Source organism: Phalaenopsis equestris, unplaced genomic scaffold (assembly GCF_001263595.1).
Source record: "Phalaenopsis equestris unplaced genomic scaffold, ASM126359v1 Scaffold000264, whole genome shotgun sequence".
Lineage (NCBI taxonomy): Eukaryota > Viridiplantae > Streptophyta > Magnoliopsida > Asparagales > Orchidaceae > Phalaenopsis > Phalaenopsis equestris.
In genome coordinates this window covers 236762-246736 of record NW_018164706.1, presented here as the reverse complement: position 1 = coordinate 246736, position 9975 = coordinate 236762, and the positions used below count along the sequence as shown (strand labels likewise).

Here is a 9975-nt window from a genome sequence, read left to right as displayed (position 1 = left end):
CCAACATAATTTTTTTTTTTTTTGCAATTTAACAATATTTAAGAAAAATAATTTTCTAATTATAAATGGAAAAGAAAAAGAACATTTACATCCATATCACCCAACCAATATATATTTACATCTCAACATCTAAAATTTGCCTTTTACGTTTCTACCACCCAAATCTACCATATCACAAAAAGTAAAATACACATTTTTCATGCATATATCACAGGACTTATAGATATAAAAAAATTTATATATGCATACCACCCAATATCTAAATTTAGAAAATTAAATTTTTACATACATGCCACCCTATATATGTATGGAAAGATATATTTTCCTTTCTAAAAGTAAACATGATGAAATTTTAGAAGCGCTGTAAGAGATTTGGATGGTATAAATATAAAAATATATTTTAAGTATTATATATGTAAATATAAAGGAGTTGGGTGGTATATATGTATATGACCTTTATAAAAAATTGAATTTTATATTTTATATAGGTAAATACAAAGAATTGAGTGGTATGTATGTAACTTTTAAGAAAAAAAAAAGAAAAAAAAGGTATTTTATCACAAATTTAGTTAGCATTTATAGGCAACACATTTGGTTTTGAGTTAGGATGCGTTTGGGGAGGCTTGTGGATTTCAGAATAAACAACTTATCCTGAAACGCAGCCCGCCCATCGATCACAGGATTCGACTCACGGTCTGCATTTAATGTAAAAATGGAACCGTGTTTTCAGATAAGCGGGCAAAACACGCGATCCAAACGATACCGCGGTGTTTTCAAAAACACCCCCACACTTATAAGCTACCCCAATTCATATTTCCAATAAAATCGAGCTAATAAAATGACAAAGTTTAATTAGATAACAGCTAAAACATAAAATTTTGAATTTCATGTTCATCAGGAGAGTGTAATTTATAAGCCAAACTCTTCCAATACACAGGATATAGCAAGACACCAACAATGACTTTAAAGTTAGTTAATAGAAAAAGCTCTCTCGGATTTTATTTAAGGGGCATTTACATATGTGCCCCATAATTCTTATAAATTTACATATCTAACACCCAAACCTTTACTTTTATTTTTCAAACACTCAATTCTTTCAGATCACATCAAAAAATAAAACCCATTAACTTCTTGAAAGCTAAATGCACCTTTTCCAATATAAAAAAGAATTAAGAATTTATAGAAAAAGACCAGCAGGTTATGATGAAGAAAAAACAACAATAATAATTACAAAAATGCAAATAGGAACAATTGACAACCTCTGTACCCCAGCAACTAACTGTGGAATCAAAAGAACAAACAAAATAAACCATAATCCTTTACACACCCAGAATCTATCTACCACAATAGCAAAAAGAAAGGAAGAAAGAAGAAAGAGATAGCACAATTTACCGATCGAAGGTGCGTCGATGAAACCAAAATGTGACCCGCCAAGACGAAAAAGAAGCTTTCCGATACGTAAGATGACAGTATGAACCTCCCATTTGTCCAGTCCTGGAACATAAATGTGACCCGCCAAGACGAAAAAGAAGCTTTCCGGTACCCCTCCCATTTGTCCAGTCCTGGAACATAACTCTCTAAGTCCAATTTGAACACCATTTATTAAATAGAACCTACTGTTGAAATCATGAGAGGATAATGGCTGAAACTTTAGGATCTCAGTCAATGAGTTGAAGTTGAGATCTGAAAACTTCAGCAAAGCAACTAGAAAAGGGTTCTGGTTTTAAATACCAATCAAGAATGAGGATATGCTGAAAAGGGGGATCTAAGGATATCACAAATATGAAAAAAAAAAAAAAACCTGATTTTGCATAAGGAATTCATAAAGCCATTAAGAATCTAATTTGATGAATCAATGTCCTTTCCATGATCTTCTTCATTGATTGCTCTTCTCAACCTTCTCAGCCATATGTCATAGTCCATATGGTAAGGTGTCCCACACAAGCTGTCCACATAATCAGCAAAGGCTTTTAGCACGGCCGAGACCTCCCCGAGCTTCTGTTGTATGACGCGTCTCGACCATGATATTTCCCTCCACTCGAGCGCTCCTTCCACCGAATCGAGATCAGGGAAAACCCCACCGCAAGAGAAGTAAAGCAGGTAGACCAAACTCTCGGCATCAGACGCCGCACAAAGCTTCCCTTCTTGTAAAGCATATGTAGACGAGAAGTATAGATTCATTGCCGGTCGGTCTTTCTCTTCCAAAACAGCATGGCCCCAACCAATGAGAACGAAGAAAGGACGTTTTACATTGGAGATAACATAAATAACACTTTCAGGGCGAATATCACCGTGTCTAATTCCGACCGATGATGCCGCCGCAATAGCAGATAGGCAGTCATGGCAACATCTGAGAGCTTCCTCAGGGCCAAATAATCCATTTCTCACCATGTAGGAAACAGTTTCCCCATATGGAGAGGTTGCCAGTATGGGAGTCCCACACCATGGATGACTGCAATTTTCACCGGTGCTTGGTCGATTGCATTGACCTGGGTGAACGATTCTCCCAGAAGCGATGGCTTGAGGAACATGTTTGTTTGACAATCCTCTCTGGTTCATCAAACTCAATATTTTTGTCTGTCTTTGAACCTGGTACCACAGATTTAAATCCATATGAGTTGGAGATGAACCCACATACAAGATCAGCACCTTAGATTGCTCATCCATGAGAGTTGCACTGTATATTGGAACTTCTGTATCTGACAATCTGCCATTAATCTGAAAAGCCTTTTGCCAGTTAGAGTCCTCCAAATATATAACAGAACCCTTTTCGATGTTCAACGTTTCTTCAGGTACAGTCTTAATGGATTCTTCTTGGACTTCAACGATTTCAGGAGACATGCTGCGCTGCTGGAAGCGAAACATAGCATTTCCATTAACCTGTGTATCGACTAAATGTCTTTCGGTTCTCCGTGTTTGCAGACGGGAATTATGCTCTGTGGCTAATTCTTCAGGTGAATATTTTGGGATTCCACAAAACTGAACCATGGAATGGAATGTTGCAAGCAAGATTTGCAGAGTTCCAACATCTCCCCAGTTGGCATTACCAAGCTTGTTCCACACCCTATCAATGGTAGAAATACTGATTTTAGCATGTTTTCTAATCCATTCAGCAGCGCACTCATACACATTATGGGCATGAAAGTCCAACTTATTTATATCACCTTCAAGTTTCACTACTCCCGCATATTGAGAATCAACTAGGAGCACAAAAACACAGTTTGAGTTGCGAAGAGCAGCAGATGATTTGCTGAGGCTTCGCGAGACAAGAACACGGATAGCGAAGAATAGCGCCTCACCCAATACAGAGTGAGGTTGTTCCTGCTCTGCCTGTATTGAAAGAGTCCCAACGTCAGGCCTTAACAAAGTTAATTCCACAATCTGGTCCCATCTTCCATGTGAATTTCCACCGTTTTTTAACAGTATGGCTGTCGCACAAAGACCATCGAGCTTCCCACTGGCAATGGCTTTCTCAGCAGGGTAAAATTTAGAACTTGTACTATGAATACATGCAACAGAAAAGGGCATAGGCAAGTCTTGATCCCAAAACGTCTCCCATAAACCCTTGAGGCCTGCATGTAAAAAGTCTTCAATGGCAAGATGTGCCGTCGCTTCCACAGCATCAGAAGTTGATGCCTGAAGAGCATTTGGCATTCGAATCAATTGTTGAAAAGGAACGCCTTCTAATGCATAATCAAAACTCTGAAGTTCAGTTATCTCAAACGGAACATCAAAAGCTGGTTTCCTAAAATTTGATTCTTCGTGAATTCCTGAGAACCAATCTTCAAGGCTTACAGTTAAACTCTCGCTATCTACAAATTTCCGAAGGAAGTCTTTACGGTTAGAGGATGATGAACCGTGATAACGAGCACCAGCCGATGTAATAGACCTTTTGGGAACAGATCCAGTTGAGGTACGATCAGGAGACTTACCTATAGAAAAAGCAAAGGGAAAAAACTACACGTTGGACTTCTTTGCACAAGAGCTAGCAACATGGTGAAGATTATGGTCAATATAATAATGGTACATATTACAAGAAAAAAAAAATTATGTTAGCGCCCTCAATTAAAGAATCTATTCTTTCGCTAGTAACATCGCTAAAGAGAGCTTAATAAAGAAGTTCTGAGAGAAGATATATTAAAAAGAACAAAAAAAGTTGAGAATTGTAAGACATGAAGGATACACTTAAACGACAACAGCTGAATTGCAAGTAATGCAGATATTAAGAACCACCATACTAAACAAGTAGTATGGCTATGAATGCCCTAGTTCCTACAAAGATGGATCTGCACTTCAGTATTAGGGGCAATTATAATACGGGATTCAATTGGAACAATTATGTTGATATTGGGTTATGTGAATGAAATTATAATAATCACATATAAAACTACAAGTTGCGCTATTAAACATACGGGATTAAAACCAAAGAGAAGATAAACACTCAAAATAGTGATCCTCTAAACAAATTCTCAATAGTTGATTTTCATTCAACATTGATGGTAGAAGCTATAAACAAGCATAGCAAATTCTGATGTGGTCAGAATATGAACTGAAGACTACAAAACATTGTCCCTGTGAATATTACGGTGCAGTTAATAATTGAAACACGATGTATACCATGATCATAATCTCTAATAACTTCGAAACAAAATTACATCCAGTGCTTTAAGTTCAAATAACCACTGTTCATTTTGATAGAAGACATTAATGAAAACAGTAACGATCAAACAATTCCATGATTAAGAAATTCTGGTAATGTAGTAAACACAACATGTAAGAACAAATAGTTGGGAAAGTGGTAATTATGTAGAGCCTACAAAGCTGCTGGGATATCAAGTAGCTATTGCAGATTGGGAAGGTCTACATGGATAGAATAGATGGTATCCATGTAGACTAAACAAAGGTATTGGGATTGGGTAGGTTATGTAAAAATGAGCTAGTTTTGGATCTACAAGACTGCTACATATTTAAACCATTTGTTCCTACATGTTGAGAATGAAAGACATCAAGGAAAACAAGAACAATCAAGCAACTCAATAATTAAGCAATTCTCGCTAAATCCATGGCAGGAAACCTAAACATGCTCCTATATCAGGTCTTTTAAAAATAAATCAATATGAAAACTAAATATGCATGCAATAACAGAAACGTAGCACTACAATTACAAGCATTTCGTTGGCATAAAAGATAAACTTTTCTAGCCAATCTACAGTTATTGAGCACAAAACAATCAAGGGGAAATACAATGCTAACAGATGAGATGTTGAATTTAATGGATAATAACAGATTGCAAACAATTAAAAAGAAAAAAAACGTTAGCACTAGGACCAAATCAGGCTGAGTAGAAATTCTGAAAAAAGTCCTGTCCAGGTAAGAGAAGCATCCAAGAAGCGACCTTAGTTTTAGGAAAGAAAAAAAAACAAAGTTAATAGTGCTTGCTCCATGGTTCCTGTAATTGAGCATTGAACTGTTTTGCAAGGCACATAGAAGATGTGTTAGGAGACTTTTGATTACGCATTCAAATGTGATTTAATAAGCATATCTTCATGTATTCAAAGTAAATTGAATCTCTGCTTCAAATATAATCTGTTTAAGGGCCCGTTTGGGCCAGCTTATAAACGCCGCCGTTATGTTTAGTTCGCACTTATTATGAGATTATCGAAACTTGCGTTTTTCATTTTGTAAAAGACGCGGACCCCCGCAATCCGCGTTTTCGAACGAAATATTTAGGCCTCTGTCCCTACCTTTAACGCATTCGCCCGTGACCCTGTACGCATTCGCCCTCTCTGGCATTTCTCCTTCGCATCGCATGCCTTAAACGATCCTAGGTCGACGATACGGTGTGTTTTCCCTCTTCTTCGACATCTTCACTCACATTCGGCATTTCCTTCTTCGTCATTTCTCTCACCAGGTATAACTATTCCTTCGCATGTCTTATCTTCCTTCATTTGCAACCGTTCAGGAAATGCGGTTAGATTTTTTTTTTTTTGGATTTTTTTCTGTGCATCTGCAAAGGGAAAGATAAGAAATGTGAACGATGATGTTATTTTTTTTTTTTGTGGTTGCGAAAAATGATGGATTTGAACTGTTTAGATGTGAAATTACTAGATCTTTCTCATTGCTTGTGACAATTGGGTGGTATATTGCTCTTTTTGCTGTTGAAATTGTGGCCACTAGCTATGGGTTGAGAAAATTTCAATAAATCCCATCTCATCATATGCTTATATGGCATGAAATTTTATGTATATTTTCATCAGAAGTTTAGGATTTCTCTTTTATATATTTTTCGTCTTCATTTGCCTTGATCAATTTTGAAGTTAATTGTTTTTAAGAACACTTTGAATAGTTTCACTTCTGATCATTCAATTTATGAGGATATAAAATGAAAGGGAAGCTTGTTGTGCATAAGATCTTTTATAAACTGTGAGAAATCAAAATACTACCCTTTGCAATTGTATGATTTAAGTAATACCTGAATGTGATTACTTTTAGTGGTATTTACATACATACCACACAATTCTCATGTATTTACATATGAAAGGGAAGCTTGTTGTGCATATGATCTTTGATAAACTGTGAGAAATCAAAATAGTACCCTTTCCAATTGTATGATTTGAGTTATATCTGAAGGTGATTACTTTTAGGGGTACTTACATATATACCACACAATTTGCATGTATTTACATATGAAAGAGAAGCTTGTTGTGCATATGATCTTTGATAAACTGTGAGAAATGATATTTGATGAGTTAAATGATCTTTGTTGTACATACCACACAATCCTATGCTTAAGAAGGCTTTTGAAGAGTTAATCGATATTTCCAAATGAAAATATATCCATCCTTAAGAAGGCTTTTGATGATTTAAATGACTTTTGGTTTTTTATGGATTTCTAAGAATTGGTATGGTTAATGTGGATTTAATGAGAGGAATTTTCTTCACTATGTATGGAGAGTTTCTTCACTATGTTGGAGAGCATATTTTTTTAATGCTTCATCAATATTATTGCTATGAAAAAAATATTTTCTACTTAACTACAATCACTCCACCATTTGAAGCAACACAATGTCAATCATTCGAAAAGACATTTATCATTCTATAATTCTTAACAACAACAATTATCACAATTCTACAAAGAAGAGTTCCTAAAAGTGGATAATTCATGCATAACCAAGGTTGTTTTCATAAAGTGGGGAGATATTACAGAAATGTGAATACCATTACCTACATTGGATAGAATTAGGTCTTAGTCCTTCCTCTAGCATCAGCAATGTAAACTCGTGAAGAGGACCTTGGTTCAAATTTTATTTAATGTGATAAAAAGCAAGGTATGAGCTCCATATATAATGTGTTAATAAAGTCAAAATTTCCTAAACTAGCGTTTGATCATAAAAACTCATATCCTAAATCAAGGTAAAGCACTCACATCACTATATAATGCCTTAAGGTAGGATGCAAGCCTAAGCATGTCTTAATAATGGCACTCACCTAAGCACGCTTTAGAGAAAATGTTCATCTAAGAGAAGTGTGATAAAATATGGCCTAATTCTATTTTCATGATTCAAACTGTAGACAACCAAATTATTAAGGTGAGAACCTCATTATTGGTCCAGCTCCACCCTTTGAAAAAAATATATAAAAAGCAATTTTTGCTAACTTGGTGATGATATTGAACTGAATGAAAGTACTTTGGTGCATGTAATCAAGTTGAACCAATACAGTAAGTAATTGAAAGTGCAAAGGTTACCGAGACTATTATGTTTACTAAAGTCTACAATAAATAGAAACTAAAGTTAATAATGACGAGGAAAGTTTAAAGGCATGCCACGAGTTCTAAACACAAAATAAAGCTCATCCAATCTATGGCCAACCCCAACTCAAAGCAAATGACAATTAAAAACTTTTATCAAGCACAACACCACTTTCTTTAGCAATGTTTTCTACTAACTTGTTTTTTTCAAAAAAAAAATATAATGTATCGGCTTTAGATTAGAAGAAAAAAAAAAAAAAAAAAAAAAAAAAAACTTGAAACTACAAGTGCACTCCCTAAATGACTTCAAGTTCATGTGCAATGCACTTGCAAAATAATTTGCCATCTCCAAAACAGTGGTGATGAATGTTTCACACAACGCAATTCCGTAGCAATTCCGTAGCAGCATAGGATTATCAAATGAGGCCAATAAAATTAATGCCAAGAAACCACAGCCCTAAACTAAGAAAAAAAGTGTTTGCCCACTTCAAACTCCAAATGCACCACCTTTCTCACTCAAAACCCTGAATCGAGTTATATTCCTATTTTTATGTTTTTACTTGTTCGTCATATGTTTGATTACATGTAACAAGGTTCCAGTGGTAATTCAACTAACTGGTATTGCCCTTGCTCTCTAAATAATAGGTCAATAATCCAAATCATTCCAAGTAAATGAAAGAAGAATACCAAGTGAGCGTTCGGCATAACTAGTTGTAACTGATATTCCCGAGCAAAAAGTCAAAAGAGCGCTGATTAATGAAAAGATAGGCATTGCAGAATTACCTTCCATTTTATTTACGATCTGCTTGTTGTGGCTTGACATATCCGTCTGCGAAATAACATCCACATTTGCTTCCACAGGCAATCTTAAAATGTCCGCCGCAGGACCCCTACCCCTCAACACCCACACAATTCAATTCTTCTTTTCCTTTTTTCTTAGCCTTCAACATCCAGCGCCCATTGACAGACTGCAAGATAAACCGTTTCTGGAAAGCAAAATTTGAAGTCATTACATTATTTTTGTGCGAAAAATAGCTACTCTTCATCAACAATTATCTATAGAAACCACCAATAAATGAATCAAAAACCGAACACAATTGCATAGCATATAATTTTCAAATTCAGAAAGAATACAAAGACAAAAGCTAAAGAAAAGCCTAGTAGATATATAAGATAACCAAACAGCGTGGGAATAAAAAAAGTGTTGAAAAGCTGAGAAGCCATCATCACCTCGTGCCTGCAAAAAGAATCGGTAGAAAAAAAAAATCTACAGAAGCCATCCCGGCAAACAATTTCTCCAACAAAGCAACACAATAGCTGTCAATTCTTCTTAATTCAAAACTCCGCACCACGACCAAATCTACAAGACAGCTACTGAAACCCTAAGATGTAAGCTCAGATCGAAGACTAAGCCCTCACTTCATGAGCATTGAAGAAAACCCTAGAGACGAGAAGCTTGGGGTTTTTGAATGAGATTTGACCACTTTTTCATCATTTTTTCATTTCTTTTTTTTTTCTTTTTTCTTTTTTTCTTTTCTTTGGTGTGGGCCGATGACAGAAGGCCAATTTGGCCCTCTTAGTGACTAGAAATTACTATTACTGCCACTGGTTACTGGTGAATAGCTTTGGGCCTTTTGTCGATCTGTGCGGCGGTATTCGTATTTATCTGAGCCGGTATTTTACCTGTAGACGTGCCATTTGTCAGTATATCATATCGCGAAATTAACGCGAGAAGAAATGATCAAGATGTGCTGTAAACTTTATCATTAGCTCGCCTGATAAATTTAATTATTGCATAAATAAAGGCTGCAGGAAAAAGTCTAAATTTTAAAAATAGCTAATTTTTTCATAAAAAAAATGTATAAAGGTGTTAGAGAATAATTCTTCAAAAAAATTATTTCTCCAATGTGATTTAAATTAAGGGTTTTTATGTGTGGAGATTTCCAAGGTAACCAACCTGAAACCTTTTATTTACCCTTGAAGGACTTCATCATGCTTATGGCTGTCAAAACAGCTCGTTGTTCGCGAACAGCTCGTGTTCGCCTAATGAGGAGAACACGAACAAAGATTTGTTCGTTCGTGTTCGGCTCGTTTTGGCTTGAAATACTACTCATCAATTATATATATATATATATATAAATTAATTGACTATAAGGCTAGAGATATTTAAAATCAATTAAAAGTATTAATATTAAGAAAATAGAATAAAAATTATTAAATTGGAT

General features: G+C 35.5%; 1 protein-coding gene across 1 annotated transcript; it reads right to left on the bottom strand.

The window, feature by feature from the left end:
• Positions 1-1156: 1156 nt before the first annotated feature.
• On the bottom strand, positions 1157-9267 carry LOC110024652. The gene is made up of 4 exons (XM_020724744.1): positions 8981-9267; positions 8534-8736; positions 1802-3932; positions 1157-1494 (listed from the first exon to the last, which is right to left on the bottom strand). Exons 2-3 carry the CDS (start codon positions 8571-8573, stop codon positions 1840-1842), a joined length of 2133 nt encoding a protein of 710 aa, XP_020580403.1. The 5' UTR covers positions 8574-8736; positions 8981-9267; the 3' UTR covers positions 1157-1494; positions 1802-1839.
• Positions 9268-9975: the final 708 nt, after the last annotated feature.

Coding starts and splice junctions, on each gene's coding strand:
- LOC110024652 (XM_020724744.1), bottom strand. CDS start 8,573: ATGTCAAGCCACAACAAGCAGATCGTAAATAAAATGGAAG. Junction 3,933..8,533: donor GATCGTAAATAAAATGGAAG/GTAATTCTGCAA, acceptor CTTTTTCTATAG/GTAAGTCTCCTGATCGTACC.